Here is a 22,140-nt window from a genome sequence, read left to right as displayed (position 1 = left end):
TCTGAGAATACAACATTAGAGTTTGCAGGATATGCAGACAGTTTATGTAAGTGATAGTTCTTATGATTTGGGTGAAGCCATAAGAAATAGTAGAAATGGTGAGGGTTCACAGCACTCAAGAGAAACACCTTCACAAACCCAGCTGGATTTTCAAAACTACCCATGTATCTCAAAGATGGTAAGACTTAGTAAGAGAAATAAGACAGCCCACTTTGAGTCAGGCAGTGGTGATGCAGGACTTTAACCCCAGCACTCTGGAGGCAGAGGCAGAAAGTTCTCTGTGAGTTAAAGCCCAGCCTGGTGTATAGCTCGAGTTCCTGAAAAGCCAGGGCTATACAGAGAAAGCCTCTCCCAGAAAAACAAAAAAACAAAATAAAACAAAAAGACAGCCCACTCTGGACATGAGGAGTTGAACTCAAAGCAACACCAGCCAACAGACCACTTTTCACTTCAGTTATACACTGTTGAGGCTTCACAACAGCCGGCTCCCCGACCAGTGAGAGTATACCTAGCTGGACATACAAGAGAAGAAGAAAACCAGCTGTAGACAGAACTTTAATCGAACCCACCCAGAGGTGGCCCAGACTCAATGCTCAAATCCTCCCCTACCTGAAGGATGTATCCACGGACATAGTCCCTCAGGGTCCAGCCCAGGCCATGTAATATGTGCAGTACTTCCTCTTGCTTCAGGACACTGAAGAGCCGGTCCAGCAGTATCTTTAGCCTCACTGGCACCGCCTGTGTCCCGTAGAGCATCAAGCTGCTGATGTCAAACACCACATTGGACTGCACGATCTCCACTTGAGTGGGGTGGTACAGGTGCTGTGTGCTGAGCTTATCCAAGGCTGTGGTCATCCCACCGATGTCCCAGGAATGAGGTGGGGTTAAGGAGACAGAGAGGACAAAAACATTAGAAACATTATTGGACATTATCTTGTCACACAGCTCATAACCATAGATATTTAAGCAAGAGCCCCCTCTTCCCGTTCTGTCCAATTTTTAATTTGGTATTTACAAATGAGAGACAACATCAGACAAAACATCTAACTTATAGAAAGTCACTGAGGATTTTTTTTAATATCTGTGGCTTTTTCTAAAAATATGACTAATTAATTCGCTAATTAAACTCTAGCTCAAGTTATCACAGTGCTTTCTATTCCCTTACACAAACACAGGAATCCAAATTCTCACTGCAAAAACAGGTTCTACCGTTATCGCTTGTTCAAGAGTCACCTCCTCAACCAGGTACAGTGGCACAATGCATCCTAGGGCCACTGTGAACTATTTAGTGAGACTGTCCTTCACGACAGAAAAGGAGTCACCTCTGCCAACACCCCTTATAATTCCTAAATGGCTTAAAGGAGAGGAAGGTTATCTCCTAAGCCACAGAGTTAAAGGCCTAGCTCCAACAACTCAGGGTGAAGACTGTGTATCTGTAATCGCAGGACTCAGGGGACTGATAGAGAGAAGTGTGAATTCAAGCCAGGCCTGGGATACACAGAAATTATCTCACCCAAAACAACCACAACCAAGCCTGAGTCAGAAAGAATAAGGAAGGCAGACACTTGTGTGGAGGGCTAAAAAAATACAACTCAAATTAGCTAAGGGAGATTTTCTCCAAATTTCTCTACTGTTTTCCTCTGGGATAGCTTTGCCTTCACTAACATGGTATCGGGAAGTTACTTGGTTACCTTGTTAGTATGTTCTTACAAGGGTGTCAGATGAAAACAGAAACACCTGGAAGTTTCTGTGATTTCAGCTAATGAAATTACCTTGTGGAGAGAGTCGAGGATGGCCATTCTTAGGAATTTCACATGTCAGTAACTCCTCAGCTCTACGAAACGACATCTCTCCTCTAATGTTAAAGCCCTTAAGGTAAGATCCAGAGTTTCATTCCCAATTCATATCTGAGTTACTGGGAATCCTACTGCTGAGAATATAAAGTATGTGTCCTCCGCTTCTCCACTGTAAATGATCAAGGCGGCAGGGCTGAGAGATACTGTAAGACTCAAGAGAAGGCCCAAGAAAGGCACCCATAACTCCTCATGAGGACCCAAAAGGTGTGGCAATTAACTGCCAGAATTATACACTAGAGAGTATATACCCTGGAGAGTAAAACTGCAAACACTGTAAACTGTGGAATGAACATCTAACCTCCTAAATCAGGCAAATAGATATCAGACAGTGCTTTGTCTTAAGTTAGAGATACACATGAGAATACCCAGGGTTCCTGAAGATTCTAGGCTACTGAATGGCCTGTGTCAAACCCTTTCTCAAACACTTCGCCTCACAGAAGTATTGCCTACAGTCCAAACCCAAGCTGAGCACCCCCAATTTAAACACACCAGCACCTCTGCATAGTAATGGAGATACTCAGAAGAGCATGCACACAGAAGGGTGTTTTTCCTTTTTTAAAAGTATGTCTAATGTATTTTTTAGGGCTCCTCCTCCACTCTCATTTCTTCCTGACTTGAAGCCACTAGAGAGTTCATGTACTCTTGATAAATTGCTTTCTTACATCCACAGTGTAAAGGCCCTTATCATTTACCCGCTGGCTTCATTCAACACATTTACTCCCAGGAATACTTTGTCAAAGAGTTCGGGTTTCCCCATACTTCATTTCTTGCAGCTGATTTGTCTGATCTCTCCTGTTCTGGTGGTTAAGTCAACTTTGAATAAATAGCTTTAAAAATTAATTTAACGTTTGGGAAAGATAAGGGATTCACAAGCCTGCAGTCTGAAGTCTTCTCTCACTCCACAGGGCATTTCTGCTGCAAACGGCAAGGGAGGGGTGTTACTATCTGGCTCTGCAAGTACAGCGTGCAGAGCTGTGCAGCCTTCTGATCGGCTTGAGCCTAGTGTTAAGCTGGGGGAAATCTGCTCCTCTGCCACTTCTCTGTCACCATCCCTCCCCAACTCCATCAAATAATCTTGTGCTTGCGCTCAGGCCGCAACAAATGAGACATTGAAAGACTCACGGAGAAAGGATATGACATCAAATCCTGAATCTCATGCATGCGTTTGGCATTTTGCGACTTTGCAAGGTAAATGCAAACTTTACGTTCTGATGTGCTCAGTAACCAAAGGGAAAGAAAGTGTTACCCCATGTTCCAAGCCATTAAGAGGCTAAGGGGCTGGTGGTTTCAAAAGAGGAAGAGACCAAATTGAGAATGGGGAGGAGGCAGAGATTTTCAGTTAACCGTGACAGCACAAGTAAAGTATTTAAGGCAAAAATATTTTCCCCCTAATTACCGTTTATATATAAATATATATTTATATAATATATAAATAAATGAAGATGAGGAAATTATATATATACATAATATATTATTTATATATATATATATATTTTTTTTTCAGATGCTAGAGCAGAAGATGTTTGGCTAGTCAGTCAACAGTAGTAATGACAAAGCCCTACCAGTCCACAATGAAAGGTTCTCGAGAGTCCAGGAGATGCAGTACAGAGAAGGCCATGCAGACTGAACATCACAGTTGGCAGGTATCTGCCCTAACACACCCTGAACACAACACCACAGAGTGTCATTCCGTTAAGGTTCCACCCTACACCAAGAAAGTCTGCTTCATGGTTCCAGTATCTGGGGAATCACCAAGATGTTAGTTTTGAGACAGGGATTAACTATGTAGCCCTGGTTGCTTCAGAACTCTTGTGTAGACCAAGCTGCCCACCTACTCAGATCTGCCTGCTTCTGCCTCCTGAATTCTGGTATATAAGCCACATGCAACCACACACAGCTGAGTCGCCAAATTTGGACAGCATGTGGAGAAATCAAAATAAGAAGTTAGTCTATTAATGGACTTAAGATGAGCCAATCCGAAGCTGGACTCTGTGGAACTTCACTATCTCCCCAACTATGGAGGATGCAGAACTAACTCGTGCATGGTTAGAAGCACAAGTTAGGTCAACGAGGAAAAGCAAATTTGTCTTATTCCCTGACCATAACAATGGTGGCATGATGGGCTGTAAGATCAAATTCAGGACGTTACTGACAACTAGTGAGGATTCTTCTTTTCCTCTGTATTTGTAGCTAATATAAGAGCTTGTAAACAGGAATCCTATGAACTGAGCATGCTGGGCTAAAAGATAATCTGAGAAACGCCACACACCAGTCCTAGTTATGTGCTTGAGATTCAGAACGCATCAGTTACATGAATCTAATAATCAATCAATCAATCAATCAATCAATCAGTCTCCCTCAATCTCAATCCCTTATTCCTTCCCTCTCTCAAATTGAAACCAAAAATTAAAATACAGTCATAAATTCTATTTCCCATCCATCAGAATTACTGGAAACACTGCCACTGTTTCAACTGCCTTTGGAGGAACTTCTCTGGGCAGACAGATGCAATTTCAAATATATTGCCAGGTTCAACTGAAGGTATGTTTTCCCAGTCCAAATAAAATTCATAATTTCTGCAGTGACTGAAATAAGGAATATTCTAAAGAAGCTGACTTTCTATAAACTGCACAGAGTGATGTCTTTAACAGCCTTAGTGAAGAAAAATAACCATAAGATGAATGAGTAAGGGAAATGGCCATGTTAGCACTTGCTGCACATCCTGTATCATTCTAGGGTTCATAATCAGTTCATTTAATTTTAACACTAGAAAATACATCATGTTACAATGATCATATATCTTAAGATCACAGGCTAAATTGAGTCAGTTTACCAACCAAAAAAGTAATTCAGTAATTTCACCCAGGAAAATTCTGTTTCTGTATGTTTAGATAAGCAGTCAGTAAGAAATGTCTAAGTCCTTATCATGTTGGACAACCCTAACTTCCAGAAATCTGGGCTTCCTGCCCATCACTCTGCTGAAGCAAGCATTTCAAAGGTCACCAACACCTGCCTTACTGTGAAATCCAATAGATTTTTCATTCATTATTCTACGTGATCTCTCCAGAGCAGCTAACCTTATTGATCACAGCTCCCCCTAAAACGCTGTCCTTCATTCATGCATACATTCACACGCTCATCAGCACTTACTAACAGTGAGCAGGGGCTATATGGTGATGAAAAGTAATTTATGTTGTGGCCTCCACCTTCAAAGACAGACAGATGAAGGAGATGCTCACGCTGTAAGAGAGGCTCCATAAAGGGGCTGTGGTACAGGGGGAGAGCACAAGTCTGTCAGGAAGGCATGGTCTTCTAAGTGAATTAGGATACAAGTCGGGGAGCAATACAGGCAGATGGAATCAAGGCAGAGGTTCTCAGTCATCGTGGGCACAGAAACACCTGAAAGGCCTGTGAGATCACAGATAACGGGGCTGCTTCTCCCAGACTTTCTGAGCCACTGCATATCCAGCGAGTGTTCACTAGGAGGGGTCTCTTGGACATCAGAAAAGCCCTTCACATTCTCTAAATTCAGTTTAATTATTTTCCTGGGCCTTTATAATTTTCAAAACACACTGGAAAAAAAATCTATAGAATATAAATTTCACATAATTTCTTTCAGAAACTATGTTTACTACTTAAAAAGGTAGTTATCACCTATTCAATCAAACAGCATAAAATACTTCACAATCTTTGCTTCCTATAGTTACACACATATATAAACATGTACACATGTGTATACCACACATACAAACACACTGATTTCGAAACTGATTTCAATTATCATTATTCAGAACTTATTTTATCTTATGAAGTTTAGAATATTTTCTACTAGAGACTAGAGACCTACTGACAGACTGTATTCAGCTTATCAGTAAAATGACATGAAAATAAATAAATAATAACAAAGATGTTAATTGTTATCAGGATATACTTTCTTTTGTTATAAACACATAAACGTTGTCATCACTGTATACCTAGAAAAGTTAGTAAATGCTTAGACATATGACAGGCGTTTCAACAGTTGTCAGTCACAATGAAAAACAGCACAGAAAGGGCTTAGTGCTCCTCTTACAGATACTAGTTATCCGGACAATCTGTGAAGAAATAACCTGGAGTTTTATTTATTTCCCTGACTGTAATCTACTCCCTGCTCAACAAAGCATGAACATTAACATTCATATCATTTTTGATTTTATTTACAGTGATGTGTAAAATTTTAAAAAATAAGATTTTCCATTTGTAGATCCATTTTCTTAATTTTACTATAGACACATGATAGGTTGAATGATAAAGCTCTTGCAAGGAACTTTTGTGGATTACTATCTGGAGAAAGAATGCTGGAAACAGAGGTGAAGGTTTAGAAAGAGTAGCCCCAAAGCAATGATTTAAAGTATAAAACGTAACTGCTGTTTTCCAGAATAGGGATAGAGTCCCTAAACTCAGACACCAAGGGCTACAACCCCAGTTACACCACCAGCTGCTCGACAACTGTGGTAAGTTACCTGGGGTAGGAGGCTGTTACCATAGGTCTTGGGTCTCACAGTTCTTTCAGGTGCAGCACTCCAGAGGTCAGAGTTTCGAAGAGTGTCACGCCTACCATAACTCCAAGGGAGTGGAAAGCAGAGAAACAAGATCAAGCCAAGAAGCAGGGCTGCAGATAACTGACATTCTGATCTGCAGAGGAAATCTACTGAGAGGTAAAAGAAAGGATCAGGCTTCCAGAGATGCAGCCTCTCATGCTTCCCTCAGGTGTTAATCTGCCCCTCGGAACCCCGTTATCCTCACACAATCCTGTAACTTCATCTCCATATTCTCAAATCTAAACACAGAATTGACCTGTATTGCTCAGAAAGGCAGGACTAGGAAACTCAGCCAAAAATGTTTCAAACCCAACTTTTTTTTTATTGTGTTAATTTCTCATATGAAGTCTCTTTTTAAAAATATAAACGTAAGAAAAAGGAAAAAGGTAAAATTATCTATCATCCCAGTAGCAAAGCAAGGACTATGCACATACCTATGTCTGCACTGTCTTCTAGTGAGTGATTTTAAATAGCCAAGATGAGAACTGCAGATACACGATTCTCTTTTGCTGGAATTGTTTTTCTCTCAATATTATTAGCAAGAACATTCAAAACCAACTCTAATTAGTTCTTGCTCTCTTGCATAATCAGTCACTTATTAGTCCCATTGCAGTTTGTCACGGATCAATTCCTTCTTTCCAATCTAACTTCTACCACTTCAAAACAGGTGTTTAGACCCTCATGCCCTCATTACTGCAATGCTTCTTCAGTAGGTTTTGTCGTTCCTCTTATGTCTAATACAAGTAAAACCAAGCCAATTTTCCTAAAATGTGCTTCAAAGGTCTCTATTACACTCCCCAGTCTTTTCACATAGCTTATCCCTCCAATACACACTCTTGCACATGTATACACACAGACACACACACATCATGCACACATGTAGGCTAAACATGGTTACATGACCTTGAACAGGGTTGTTTTATTTCCCAGAAAAATAAAACTCTGACATGAACCCTTTGTGTCAACCAAAGTTACTCACTGATTTCCTAGCATTTTAATATTTGACCATTCAGTGGGTATTTCCAAGCCCTATGCTAAGTTTCAAGACAAAACAGAGATAATTCAGGACCACTTGTGGTCAATAAAGGATGGCAAAAAGACTTCAAAAAATTAAAAAACAAACAAACAACCAAAAACCCAACTGGACATGGTGGTACTTCTTTAATCCAAGCACTCAGGAGGTAGAGACGGGTAGATCTCTGCATTTGAGGCCATAGAGTGGGTTCCAGGAAAGTTAGGGATACACAGAGAAAACTGTCTTGAATTCCGCCCCTCAAAACCCAAACCCAAATCCAAAGAAAACAAAAACAAAATTGCAAACACACATTTATCATTCAAACATAATTTACAGGGGGAGTGTGGGGGCCAAGAGAGACCACTTAAGCTGGGGAATGAAGGGGGAAAAATCTAAGGAGAAGCTGCAGACACAAGCAAGGTTCCCTCTGCAAGGCTTAGTTGTTTTTTTTTTTTTCAGACTTTAATATCAAGACAGCTCTCAAGTATCTTTCTGCTTTCCCATGAGTCCTCTCCTTTTCTAGCTTCACTTGAGGTTCTCTTTTCTTTACCTAAATCTAGTTAAATATCTCAAGGGTTTTGGCAACTGCGCATGTGCCGGCCACACGCTGCATTGGCTGAGGTCACAGGAGCTTGGCTTTATGTAGTAACAACAACTGCCTCAGCCCATGGTGGGTGTTTAGAATACATACTGCTGAATGGAGGAACAGCTAATACAGGAAAGCACAGTTACACTCCTTGAAAGGAAACAGTCACGCCTGAGGTGTCCACCTTCTCAGGGGCTCGCCCAGATCCCTTTCTCCACCTTCTCCCCTACTCTTCAAAGCTCCACAGAACAATGAAGCTGCAGAGTTACTACAATTTAAAGGGCAAGGTTAGGGTGCTATCTTCACAGGAATTCTAAGATGTACTTACTCCCTTTCCTATCGCTTCCAACATTTTCTAGATACGGAAAAAGCAAAATGGGAGTCTAGTATGAAAAAACAGCAATAATGGGAACAGATGGGTCCACACATTAGGAAAATCACCCACAGACGATCACTAGATTTAGACTCATGTGCTAGGCTTATAGTCCCAGATCTGTAGAGAAAAAAAGATCCATGAACGGGCCAGAGAGCAGTCCTCCAACTAGAGTATAAGCATGGTGTCTACTGAAACAAAAATTATTTTTATCTTATAAAAGGCTTGGGGAAGACTAAAGGCAAGAGAAAATTACCCTATTTCTGTGTTAAAGCGTAGGGTGCTAGGGTGCCAGGGGTTGAACATAGGGTATCATATGTGTTTAGTAAGCCTTCTAGTCAATGACTTATACCCACCCCCACCACACCTCCCTCTCCCCTTCACCTCCCTTTTTGTATGTAGAATTTCATCTGAAAAAAGCAGAAGGTCTAAATACACAACAAAAAATTGAGTTAGACACACACACACTCACACACACAGCCATACACCTCTTGAACTATCAACCAAGTTGATGAGGGATTATAATTTACCTAGATTTCCATAAAGTGCAAGAAACAGAACTTCAAACTCACAATTACAACAAAGCAGAAATTGAGGTCTGCTTAAAATTTCAATACTTTGAGAGGATCTACAGTCTTCCAAAGTGATGGTTAAGCAATAAAACTCAAAAAATAATAAGGGGCATATATATATATATATATATATATATATATATATATATATACAGAAAAAGAACATTCACTGAGGTGAAGAACAGAATCATAAACAAGACAACAGGTAGAATTTTGTGAGTTCATTAATGATTGGAGATGTGAGTGTAAGATGTGACACAGAATATGTAATAAATATATAATAACATAAACTTTTGACTATATTGCTAATCCAGCCAAGTAATGCCCATTACAAAATGTATTTTTGAAAACATACATACTGAGATGGGTGTCTACCTAATGAAATAATAATTATGTAAAGTAAATAATAAGAGTATATAACTTTTCATTTAAATTTTCAATAATAGGAATTACTCCAGAACCCTCAAATAAATTAGAATAAATGCAAACCTGCAATTCTGAAGACTCCATTTCTAAAATTTCTGTGAAGGTCACGGAAATAAGAACATACTCAAATGCTTGTTTTTTATTAATGTAGGCGTACAAAAGTGCTTTTCAGTGATCTTAGAAAACTGGCTCTCAGTGGTAGTTTATAGCTCTTAGTTTTCCACGACTTCTTAAAAATATTATTTTCTTTAAAAGTCCAGTTCCAGTGACTCTGGTGATCAGTGCAGGAATATACTAACTACAGTGGATCCCACCTAACAGTTGTTCCGGCGCAGTGGTGCGGCACTTATGACCCTCCTTCTTATTCACTGAAGTAAGGAGTGTGGAAAGTGGAATAGTTATGAAAAACCACCCACTCTATAGCATAAAACAAGAAGAAATTAATATGGAAAGCATGTAAAAGAAAAATTGTTATTTCACTAATTTTAGTATTGCCTTGGATATTTTTAAGGTTTTTAAATGTCAGTTTGAAACAATTTTATAAGTTTTATAAAACTCATTCTCTTAACATTGGGAGCATGCCAAGTGAGCTTTAAATTGCAAAGCGAGTTAGAGAATTTCATGCCTTTTCTCAACTACCAGTCGGTTGGATTCCACATCATAGTAGTGCCAAGTGGTCAGTTTTTAAGACATATGGACCCAGACACACTGTGCTAATTTCTAATAGATTAACATTTAACATGTATCTTGAATAACTTTTTATAGAATTCTTGTCATGATTACTGTTAAAAGTTCTAAAAATCAAGGTGTTTTTTTTAGTAATAGTATTCTGTTAGCATAATTTCTGAAGTCAGAATTTAAGATTTTGATTACTTATAAACTGAATATTGTTACTGCTTCTACCTCAATTTTTGTATTTATGGCTATGAGTGGCTCTTCATTCCTGCTAATATGACCAATAATTTCCTTTTCTGCCACACTTTATAATAAGCACACTATACCCAATATAACGATATGTCATTTCAATGGAGCTAGTCCATGAACTTCTACAGGTTTAATGGGATTTTACGTATTTAGAATTTCATCATAAAGGGGCCCTTTGGAATCATTATAACATCAATCCTTTGCCATTATAAGACTCAGTCCTCTTACTAGAAAAGACCATCAGGGCTCAAGGCAAAGACTTAACCTTCTCATAGACTGTAAGCCTGATCCTAATAAAAGCTTCCCCGCTAAGGGACATTAATAAAGAGCAATGATAGCATATTAAAACCCTTTTCAGGGAATCAGGAGATCATGAAGTCAGAAATTATTGTGATTAGAGAAAATTCCTTATGACTCAGATAATATTTAGATCTGCAGATTTTATTCACTACTTTTGGGATAAATAATTATGTAATTGGGAGCAAATTAGGTACATTTTACAATAACTCGTGTTCTACTTAAGTCACAACGTTCTCTCTGTTTCTGTCAAAGTTGAATTAATTAGATGACTTAATGAGAAGGGGAGAGAAGGCTTACTTGCAGAAATTATTTTGGAGCGAAGAAGAAAGAAAATGATAGGTAGTTGAAAAAGCTGATCTCCCAGGCTGGTGATGAAAACTTCAGCGGAGGTATACAGAGAATTTGAGTTTTAGATTCAAAGGACTCTACACCAAGACTCCACAAACCCTGATTACAGGCACCACCTTCTATAACGCATGTGATGACCCCTTAATGGATGAGGGACCGTCATAATACACCTATGATCTGTTACTAATATGGCTCTCCACTGTATGGAAGGAGGTGGGGTGAAAGCAGTTCTCACAGCAAGCCCCACCATCCACCCTTTAAGCAGCTCCAGTCGGCATGCAGCTCTCGGAATGCAGGAAGAGACACACAGAAACGCCCACAATTAGTCAGGGGGAGAGTGTGAACTGCACTTGAGACCATGAAGCTAGTATTTCAAACTGATTGGCACTTCTCCCCTGTGGCCTTATGCATAATGAAGTCTTCAGAACTGATGTTGGAAATCATTAATGTCTGACTGCAGCACCCATAAAAGTAGACTGTCAACACGCAGATGTTCAAAAGCTCGCACTCTGGGCAGGCAGGTGCAACGGGCTGCTTTTCCGGGTTCCCCTCATGCCTCTTCCCTACCTGTCCAAGTCTAGGGGCACATATTTGTTCCTCAAAGGTGGTAAAGAAAGAAAAATTCATCTGTAGACTTGGCAGTAGCTGTAAGAAGAGTTTGGGCAATTACAATTTGCTGAAACCAGGTTTACAGGTTGATTACTACTGCTGTGGTTCTGTCCAATGCTGAGATGCCAACGCTAGTCTAAAGTTGGCTACATAATCCCTATTTCATTCGACTTTAGCATCCATGTATGCTGCTTACAAAACATAACCCATTAAAATGCAACATAAGATTTTAAAATTTGCTTCTTGAGTGAGGTTGCATGTCTTTTTTATTAAAAAACAAAAACTGAATACTTACATAAACAAACCATAAGCTTTATAGACTGAATTTCCTTGAAGGAGCATATATCTATAGAACATTTTCATGAAAGAAACAAATACAGCACATGCTTTAAACTTTACATTAAGGAAATAAGATACATTGAGGAAACATCTCAGGATTTGAGTAAAAGCACTGGCATTACAAGCTACTGTCTGGTAGCGAACATCTAAGAGAACTTGCTAGACTCTAAGTTCTTCATTGTTTTTAAGCATGGTTCACCTTTGTGTCACTAGGCTTTTCCCTTCTCCCGCAGTAAGTCAGTCTGCAATCCATTCTAAATCTATAATCAGTCTTTTCACTTTCTTCCACGACATGGAGTCCCTTAAAACTCTGGGCTACTACAGGCATGTCTGATGCTGACTTTTCTTTTCTTCTGGATTGCTGGATTATGCAATGCAAATCTCAACTATCAAACTGCTTTGCATTGATGATTCCTGGGATCAAAGACCTGATATAAAGATTTGACCATTAAAAGAAAAAAAGATTGAGAAGAAGGAAGTCTTAGGACTTAGCAAAAATCTAAGCTAACCAAGTATTAAATGCATGACCAAAAAATGCCAGCAGCCAGAACAATGTCTCTTGATGTTTCATTAGCATAACCAATGTACGACTGACCGGAAAGGAACAACACTTTCCACCTCCTCCTCTGTTAGTGGGCTGCCAGGCACGTGTGAGCTATCAACAAAACCAAGAATCGGCCACGGTTTAAGCAACTGGCAAAATGAAACTACTATTCACGTCACCATGGCGTCAGCTTTTAGAAGACAAGTTTTGGGGAATAAAGCAAACAAAGAAACAGAAGAGATGTTTGCTGCTGCACTGGGTTCTGTTTACTAATCTGATCATAATGAGGACTCTAATTTCCAATTAGAAAAGTTCTATTAATCAGTACCAACACACACAAGAAAAAAATCAATGCAAATCGTGAAATGTAGCATTTGTTATTTTCTTTAGATATGACTGTGTTTAAAAAGCCAGTAAGAGAAAACACTTGCCAAATTCATTTAGTCTCTGACTGAGGCACACATGTGATCTTCTAATTTACAGCTTGCGTGTACAGATGTTCACACTTAGTAAAAGGGCTTCTTAATAGCTTTTTTTAATTAAAAGTGTGTAGATAATAGGTGTTTTAAACATACCCAAACAACACAGCTGAACAGACAAATGCGTGTCTTCAAGCCCCACCATGTCTCGCATTGTGGCGAGATTTTATGAGACAGAAATGTCTCTACGACTGAGTCGCACGCACACAGAATAAATGCTACCCCCAAAGCTTCCCTATCAAATCTTTCATTATCTTTTTTCTCTATGATCTTTTTCCAAGTAGAAAACGTTAGATTGTGACTAGGTTTACGTAGCCGAAAGCAGAACCACACAGCCGTTGCTTGCTGCTTGCATTTTTTCCCTCTGTAAAACTTTGAACCCCATCCAGCTTTGACACGCTGCCTCCTCAGTTAATAACTATCAAGTTTCCCCTTGTCTCCTGTCTACTCTTCTGTGAGGCAATTGCGCACTCAGCACCCCGAGATAATAACACACATCTATAAGATAAAAGCAATGGCATTAATGTAATTGTCTGCCTCTCTCTCTTTAGCCTAATCTTTTTTTTTCCTTCAGTTTTGACTGCCTGTGTGACACCTGTTTTTGTCTCCTCTGATCCTACGACAGGTTTTCCGCTGACAAGGTTTTTGCCTGACAGAGACTCTGCAGACAAGAACATAATAAAATATGAAGAACTGCTTGTCAGAGTTTCTGCCAATGCTCACATGAAATAGAGAGAGGGGAAAAAAAGATTTTTTTTTTCAGGGGCCCTGTGATGGTCGCATTTGGCATGTCAGAAAAAGGATCTTCCTAGCCAAGTTCTCCAAGCCAAACAGGTGTTTTCTTTTATGTTAGAAGTTGATTTGTTTTTTAATTTTTACTGATAGTGGAAAGGATGATCAGCCAAGGCGGAAGCAAGAATTTCTTACGCTCGCAGAATTGCAGGAAAAGGAGTTTGAAAGAACTAAAACTACAACAAAGTTATTTGACTCTAGGTTTTGTATCTTAAAAAAAAATCAAATATCTGTTAAGGATCCAACAAAGTTAATGACTTTAAAATGTATTTTCTAGGCAGTGGAGCTACAGAACCTTCCATACATCTCTCCCATACTTTGTTGTCTAAAGACTTAGAGAAAGATTAAAGGAAACACAGAGTGAAGACTCCGGAGGAGGAAGGGATGAGAATTAAAACAAGGAAGAAGAAGCCTTGCTTACCACAGCAAAGGACTTCTGGGAAAGAAACGGGCATTCAGGAGTCAGAGACTCACAGAAAAGATAAATTTCCATAATCCTTTGTCTTACATAACACAGAAGCATCCCAAAAATGAAGTAGCCTTTCCAGGGCTCCCTGGCTCAGTGGGAGGGTGGCATCACAGGGAAGCTAGCCTCCTGTGAGAGGCACTCAGAGCAGGCACTTGCTCTGGATGCAGGACAGGGATGGAGGGAGCATCCAACTGCTCCTCACTCAGGAATAGGGCACCACAGGAAAGCGTACTGTTGAAAACTGTGGAGCTGCTAAAGTGGGAAGCTTTGGGGAGAGTTCCCAGCGACCAGGAGGAGACTAGAGCCTGAACTGAGGCTCTCGGGTTTGCAGACCAGTTCCAAACACTCTGCCACCAATCTATTTCAACCTAAGATTGGGTTTTCTACGTTTATGTTCTACACAGACAGCCTCCAACAGCAAGGTGGCATACAGTGGATTCAACAATCTGGCGGCGGGGGGGTGGGGGGGGGGTGGGGGGGTGGGGGTGGGGGGTGGGGGGGTGGGGGGTAGTCCTGTAACCAGGGCTGGCCTTGAACTATTTCAAAGGATGACCTTGAACGACTGATCCTCTAGCCTCTCTCTCCTGAGTGCTGAAACTGCAGGCCTGTACAGCTTTGTGTGGTGCTGGGGACTGATCCAAGTACTTTGTGCCTGGACAGCAAATACAGTCCTATCAGAACTACATTCCCAGGCCCTCAAGGTGCTTTTCAAATTGCAATTTTTCTACTTTCACTGACGAAAGCAAAAAAGTAAACAATGACAACAACTTTAGAAAGTTTATCACATTTATCAGAGACGTTGATATGTAGCCAATATAAGAATACTTCTTTTATAACATTGTTATATAATTTTATAACCTTTTTTTTAATGGCATTTCCCCAATCTGGTTTATATTTACACTTACAGCACATCTCAGTTTGAACATGAAGAGTTCTTATTGGACACCCACGTCTAGCATTGACTTCACACTTGTTGGTCAATGAATCTAAGGCCCAGATAAATTGCCACTTCAATTGGATGGCTTTGTGACCCCATGCCTAGTGTCGCCAACTCATCACCAACAAGCTGGGAACCCCAGGAGGCCAGTGTGGGCTTTGGTTGCGACAGGAAAGCCACACAAAGGAGAAAATAAGATGGGGACTGGACCTCTTAACGCCACTCCTCAGCATCTAGTGGGCTCTGGTAGTGCCTCGGTGTCTAAAACAGACTAATCTGTGTATATGCTCACAACAGATTCATTTGGGGAGATCTAAAGGGGGCAACACTTAGCAAAAAAATGGGATGCAGGAACAATATTTCAGGATTCTCAGCACACAGGTCAGAATCCTGAGAGTATTCGTATCACAGTTCCAAAGAGGAATGGAGGGAGGTCGGAGGAAGCCACCCATTATGGTACAACGGAGAGAAAGAACGGTGGAAAGCATCAATACAGCATGCCTGTGCATGAGTCCTCACGACCCAGGTGAAGATGCTAGTTTATCTGAACAGTGCATCCAATTAAAGGAGAGGAGCGGAGGGTGTTTCATTTATCACCGCTTCAATTTGTGTTTCGCTTAACCTGGTGAACTCTAGTTAATTAAGATGTTCCTATAAACAATTAAGCTTCCTGTAGGATCGTTAGCAAGATATAAAAATTTATGATGTAATAAAATGCAATAAAATGATAAAGTAGTGATGGATAAAATACCCATCAAAGTATGCACGTGCAAAAGGATAGGTGTGAAAATAGGTAAAAGTAGTTTACCTATAACTAGTCGAGTTTTGTTGAACTCATTTTAACTGGTCTACACTTCTCAAAAAGTGACTCCTGGGGTAGAGCTGCTTCTCTGTCTGTTCAAACACAGCTCATATGACATATTAGGAGTAGGGAACAAACACAGTTGCTGGAGGAAACGATTACTCCGAAAGAGCTCTGGGCATAACTGCCAAGATAACTAGCGCAGAACTCAACGATGAACAAAAGTCCTTCCACACTGCACTTCAAGACACTCTGGGTTTTTGTTTTGTTTTTGACAGTTTCTCATCTATCCCAGGCTGGTCTCAAGCTTACCATGAAGCTGAGAATCACCCTGAACTTCTGAGTCTCCTGCCTCTACCTCCCAAGTGCTAGAATTCTTAGGTATTCTCATAAATGTTAAGGTTTAGAATTACTTTATTGACTCCATAATAGGATTTGCAGCTAGAATTCTTGTGCCAGAATGTAAGGGTAGCTCCCATCTCATCTTATCTTCCTTCAGACCACTGCGATATTTGGGCACATTGCTATTACTTGAATTTGCACATAAAAGAAGTGTAACAGCGGAAAGACATTAGTCTGCCTGCAGCTATCTTTCTGCTAGTCAACTCCGATATATCATATCTGTTGTTCTGATTTAGTAACTATAACACCTAACACTTTAACAGGCTTTTACTATGTACAAATTATATAGATCACTTCAGTTAATACTAGAAGAACCTTGTGTAGGAGTTTTTGTTATTTATATTTCACAGAAAAATGAGGAAAATGTAATTATATAGCCTGGAAAAGATTCTGACAAGTCAGTGCTAGAGCAAGCCCATTCAATACCCTTTAAGTCATTTTCCAGCGTTCTCCCTTGAATTGACATAGAGCTTTGTCGTGATCTCAGACAGAGTTCTGTATACTTCACTTTCACCCAGAGAACCCCTGACCAGGAAACCAGCACTGACTGCACCTAGGACACTAGGCCTTGCAACACTCATCCTACATCCCACGACAAAAACATCTGAAAAGCTAGCAGGCAGAAGGCCCAGCACTTTGAGAAGGAGGTACTTTTTGAGCTATGCTAAAAAAAAATTTAAGGAGTTCAGAGCAACAGCTAAAGGGTGGGCAGGCTGAGAAATCAGTGGGAACAAGCAGCCGCGAGACTCAGTGCTAGAACAGTGAGTGCCATCAATCAAGCACAAGCCTCTGCATCAGGGTGTCCTCCCTTTATGGCTTATCAGCTCTGATCAGGGAGGAGAGGAGAGAGGCCCAAGAGGGCACTCTGCCCTCAGGTCAAGCAACAGTCTCCTGTGCCAGGCAGGAAATGGCCTTGTTTTCACTCTCTCAAGTGAAGTAAGTGTAAAATGTTCAAGGACATTCCTTGTAGAGAGACCAGGACCCTCAACAGAGTGCAGGGGCAGCTAAGACTGTTTTCTCTAAAAATTTCCAGCTAAGTACATGCAAGTTCTAGTATGCTATGTAGAAGAACTGGACCTCATAGAAAGACAGACTCTTCTCAGCAGACACTGGACGAGCTCCCCTTTTCAGGGCAGCACAACCCAGAAAGAAGAACATCTTCAAAGGGCGTGCACTGTGGCATCTCTATCCTGAGCCCAGGCCAGCATTACTGCACTACGCTATGAGAACCCAAACAAGTACTCTGCTGTGCAGCTCACCAGATTCTAAAATTCTGCTAAAAATGTTCTTCCAAAGCAACACTTGTTGACAGACCATATCCAGGTCAGTTAAGCTAGGCCAGAACTCTGTAGCAGGCTTGAGGTGAGAACGTTAACTTCCTTGAACAAAGAAAGGGTCCGTTTTCTTTTCTTCCAGTTTCCTATTTACCCTGATAATTCTATAAATTATTATATAGACACTGCTGCCAAGTCTCTTGGAATAAACAGGAGTGCATAGAATGTTATGTTTTACGCTTAGGATAGAGGACTTTCTAACATGAAGGGAAAAATTTAGCATGAGAAAACTGGATGGGGAAAGAAAACTTACTACTACCAGTCAGGGAGAACGCTTTGGAGACACAAGATACTGGTTGAGAACAAATTTGTTTCGTGGATGTTTAGACAATTCATAAGCCTAACAAAGACCAAGACAAATAATGAAGACATGTGACCTCTCGTATGATAAGAAACAAAGCACTGGTTTTGATCTGTCTTGCTCAAGTCTTTATAAGGTACCACGTCTCCAATAAATTTGAGGAATTTGTAAACAGAATTCCAAGAGCTCGTGATTCTAAATGTAGGGCTAATATAACCAAGAGTTTTGATTACAAGATGCCCTGGATCCTGGATTAGAATTTTATTTTACAAACTGGTCTTATAATAGAAAGTCAACTGAAGCTTATACATTTAGTAAATAAAAATACAAACTACCCAGCTACATCTTTGTACTTATATTAAAAAAAAATCACTACAATTTTATTGTACTTTCCATTTGAGTGAGGGTCTCTAGAATGATAAGACATATTAAATAAAAGCTGGGAATTCAAATTTAATGATACTGTGAAGAAAAATCAAGCTCCATGGATTATACAAAGATAGGTTTTAAACTGGTGCTGGAGAAATAGCTCAGCAATTAATAAATACGTACTGCTTTTGCAGAGGACCCATGTTTGGTTCTCAGCACCCACACAGGAAGGCTCATAACTGCCTGGAACTCTAGCTTCAGGTCATCCAGTGCCTTCTTTTGGCCTCTGCAAGCACCCGAACTTAATTATATTCCCCCAACCCAAGTGCATGTGTGTGTGTGTGTGTGTGTGTATGTGTGTATGTGTGTATTTGCACATAGGCCTGCAGGCACATGTGTGATCATGCACAAATGCACACATATAATCTTTTTAAATTAATCTTTAAAAGAAATGCTTAAAATAAATCAACTGTATGAATAATGCCTTGCAGGGCATTAAATCATCAAGTAGGATGACATATGACTCTCAATTAACTTTATTTTCTCCAGCATCTCATATGTCACAGGACTAAAGGTCACATGGCAAAATACTTTACATATATGTTTAATAAGCAGTTAGTGATAGGCAGTCCAGATGATGCAAGCCTGCTCAATTTACACTAAGAAATGCACCTGCTAATTTTATACTTTTAGGCTGGGATCCTTTTCATTTTACCCAAAGAATTCCTCTTAATATTTCCTATAGCAATAGTCTGTTGGTGGCTAATTCTTTGAACTTTTGCAATTGCATGATGTATCTTTATTATACCTCTGTTTTTGAAACATAATTTTGTTGGATGCATAAGTTTAGGTTGCTTTATGTCTCAATCATAACTTTAAAAAATACTATTTTACATCCTCAAAAAAAAAAACAAAAAAAAAAGAAAGTGAAAAAGTTTCGATAAAATATGGGTAGGAAAGAAGCAGGTTTGATGAAGCAAGAATTAAAGCAACAACGCAAGACTCCACGTTCCCTAAATAACTGCAAGCAATTAAAGGAGATCATCTTACAGAACATAATAAAGCAGTGTTCTCAAGAATGCCAGGGCAACAGCATTCTTACAGAGAAAGGCATCAGCCAAAAGAAACAATCCCCGTGTTAGTGCAGATCACCTGGAAGTGAAGGACACTCTTAGCATCACTCAGGTGGGGGGAAGAGATTTTCTTTTCTCAATGCTGAAGTAGTTTATAAGGAAAATAATTTGTACTCCATGCGCTGCTGTGAAATTCACCAAGCTGAGCATTATACTGCTTACTGATCAATCCTCCCGTTCTTTCCAAATGTCCTCTAACACATCTCGCAAACTCAGGAGCAGCAGAACTGATTTCGATTGGAGGAAATGGAAAACGGAGACAATCTGAACAAATAGGGTTCATCAGAAGTGAAAATCACTATTAGTTCAGTAAAGGGGAAAATTACATAAATTACATTTCGAAAATTGACCTACATTCTTTACTAGCTATGAAACTAAGGTATACACCATTGTATAAAAACAATTTCAAGATAGTCTTGGCTTATAATTAAGTATTTCCTAAAAACCCCATTTAGAATCTAGTTTATCTTCACTTTTGCTACTTTATTTGACCTCTGAATTTACAGGTTTAGAAATAATGTCTTTATCTGGACTATGGGCACTACAACTTATTTACAGATAATAGACAATAAATGGCTTTCCCCAAGGCAGCTGCTCCTGGTGGTGGCATATCTCCTGGCAGCCAGAGCAGAGAGAATGGAGAAGAGACTCCGTTCCTTGTTCTCATGCACCTCACCCAGAACCAAGTAGATTCTGGTAATACTGGCTAGTTTTTATTAGCCAAATCTTTGACTGAAGACTCAAGTCTGCAAGTGGTTGCTGGAAGTCTGAAGTCTAGTGTTGGAAGAAAGAATCAAAATATAAACTGAATTTCTACCAAGAAAAACATATCACAAAGAAACAGCCCTGTTGTGCGCACAGTCTTCTATTTTATCTGCATTCTTGCGCCGGCAAGGGTGGCCTTGTAGGAAAACCTCACTTCCAGAACTAACTCAGATCATTCTGGGCAAATGCCGGGAAGATATATAGAGAGAATGCAAGCTAGATGGGAAAACAGGAGCAAAGTAAATTAGGTAGCAGGATGCTACAACCCTTTATAGGGGTTCCAAATAAAAGCATGGCAGAGTTAGAAGCTCTGAACCCATCAGCTAAGTTATTACATACATCCGGCGGCTATCCTATCTCAAGAAAACAAGTTTGTTTTTGAAAAAGTTAAATTCAACAAACCTTGCCTTCGATTAGCGAAAGAGCTAACATTCGTTAAATGGGGGAAATAGGAAATCATTTATTAACTTTTGCTCAGTAGGAAATCGTACTGGCATCCAATAACTGTTCTGAGTGCCCCCACCCAGACTCATTAGTGCTAAAGATTTTAAAGAATAAATTATAAAGAGCAATGCTGCCCCCTAAGTCACTTCAACATCCAGGTTTTGTAAGAGGATGAATTAATCCCTCTTCAAATATCTTCAAACATCTCTCCAATGTTTCTTGGAGGCAGTTAATGTCTTTAATTCACTCAAGCTCAAGAAGCAATGTGTAAGGCTATGGAGTGTGCATATATATAACATGCACATATGTGTGTGAGTCTGTGTATGTTATACAATGGCACATGAAACCCAACACTTTAGAAACAAATAACAAAAGAGATGTAAGAAGACACTTATTCAAGAGACCAAAATATTTCTAGCTTTTTTTTTTTTTTACAATAAAGAATGTGCCATTTAGGTACTAGGTTATCTGTAAGCAGCAAGTACTCCTGTATGCGTGTGCACGCATATGTGCGTGTATGTGTGCTTTAAAATCACAGTAGCAATAGTAGAGTAGAATGTAACCAATCTACCACAAGACAGCACTGTCAGTACTGTGTGCTGGTGTAGCACCTTTCCTGTCTCACACATTTTTGAAGAGAATTCCCACACTGGAAAGGCAGAGTCACTTCCTCCTTGTTCCATACAGGACACTATGGGTCACACGGCCAGAAAGACGGCTGTGTCTCACCTGAGCAGAAATAATTGGAGACATGATTTCAGGGTTTCTGTGCAGGGGGAGGGAACGCAGCAATTAGTGGAGATGCTAGGGGCAAAATGAGTGGGTGCTCTCCTCCCACTGCCAACTCAAAGGCCGGGAGCCAACCTCACTGCCATGCTTGTCCTAATGAAGCGGGGAGGGTGGGCTCTGCAAACCCCCGTGTATATATTTCAAGTTATGCACAGATATGTCCATATTATGAGGTAGGAGAGAGGTCAAGATGATAACTGCGAGGGAAACCACTGGAATTAATTTTACTTAGATCTGAGAAATCCCAAAATTAATTATCTTAGCAAAAGCACTTGTAATAATACAGTAGGGAAGGCAGAGTTTACTGTAATAGAAACATCTTATTCAAGATGGTAAAAACTCACAATCCTCAAAAAGTCTCCAAAAAAAACTTACTGGCCAGGACTAAAACATGTTTTTCAGGAAGGAATAAAACCAGCATTTGTATTTTACTACCCAACTAATGTAATATGCACATGGAAGTGGATATATAAAACAAATTGTAGTGACACGGTCAACCGTTAGTCTCCCGAGACTCCTACAGTAGATACAGGATGCTATCACAAGGAGGCTCTGGATGGAAAATAAAAGCCCTTTGTTTAATTATTAACCCCTCTTTACTGTACAACTCTGTCCAATATGTATTTTTCAAATAGAATATTTATTAAAGCCT

The 22,140-nt window shown here is 39.9% G+C and overlaps 1 protein-coding gene across 3 annotated transcripts in view; it reads right to left on the bottom strand.

Moving 5' to 3' along the window:
* Positions 1–22,140, bottom strand: part of Bnc2 (basonuclin 2) — a 399,076-nt gene that overhangs the window by 115,254 nt on the left and 261,682 nt on the right. For all 3 annotated transcript variants that reach the window (XM_041652806.1, XM_041652804.1, XM_041652805.1), the window contains one exon: positions 610–845. In XM_041652806.1, coding sequence (XP_041508740.1) covers positions 610–845 — 236 coding nt within the window. The remainder of the gene's footprint in view (positions 1–609; positions 846–22,140) is intronic.

The sequence above is a fragment of the Microtus oregoni genome, unplaced genomic scaffold (genome assembly GCF_018167655.1).
Source record: "Microtus oregoni isolate MIOR12 unplaced genomic scaffold, Mior012 000005F_ref0000423, whole genome shotgun sequence".
Lineage (NCBI taxonomy): Eukaryota > Metazoa > Chordata > Mammalia > Rodentia > Cricetidae > Microtus > Microtus oregoni.
The sequence above is the reverse complement of the archived record's forward strand: the minus strand, read 5'-3'. Positions and strand labels throughout refer to the sequence as shown.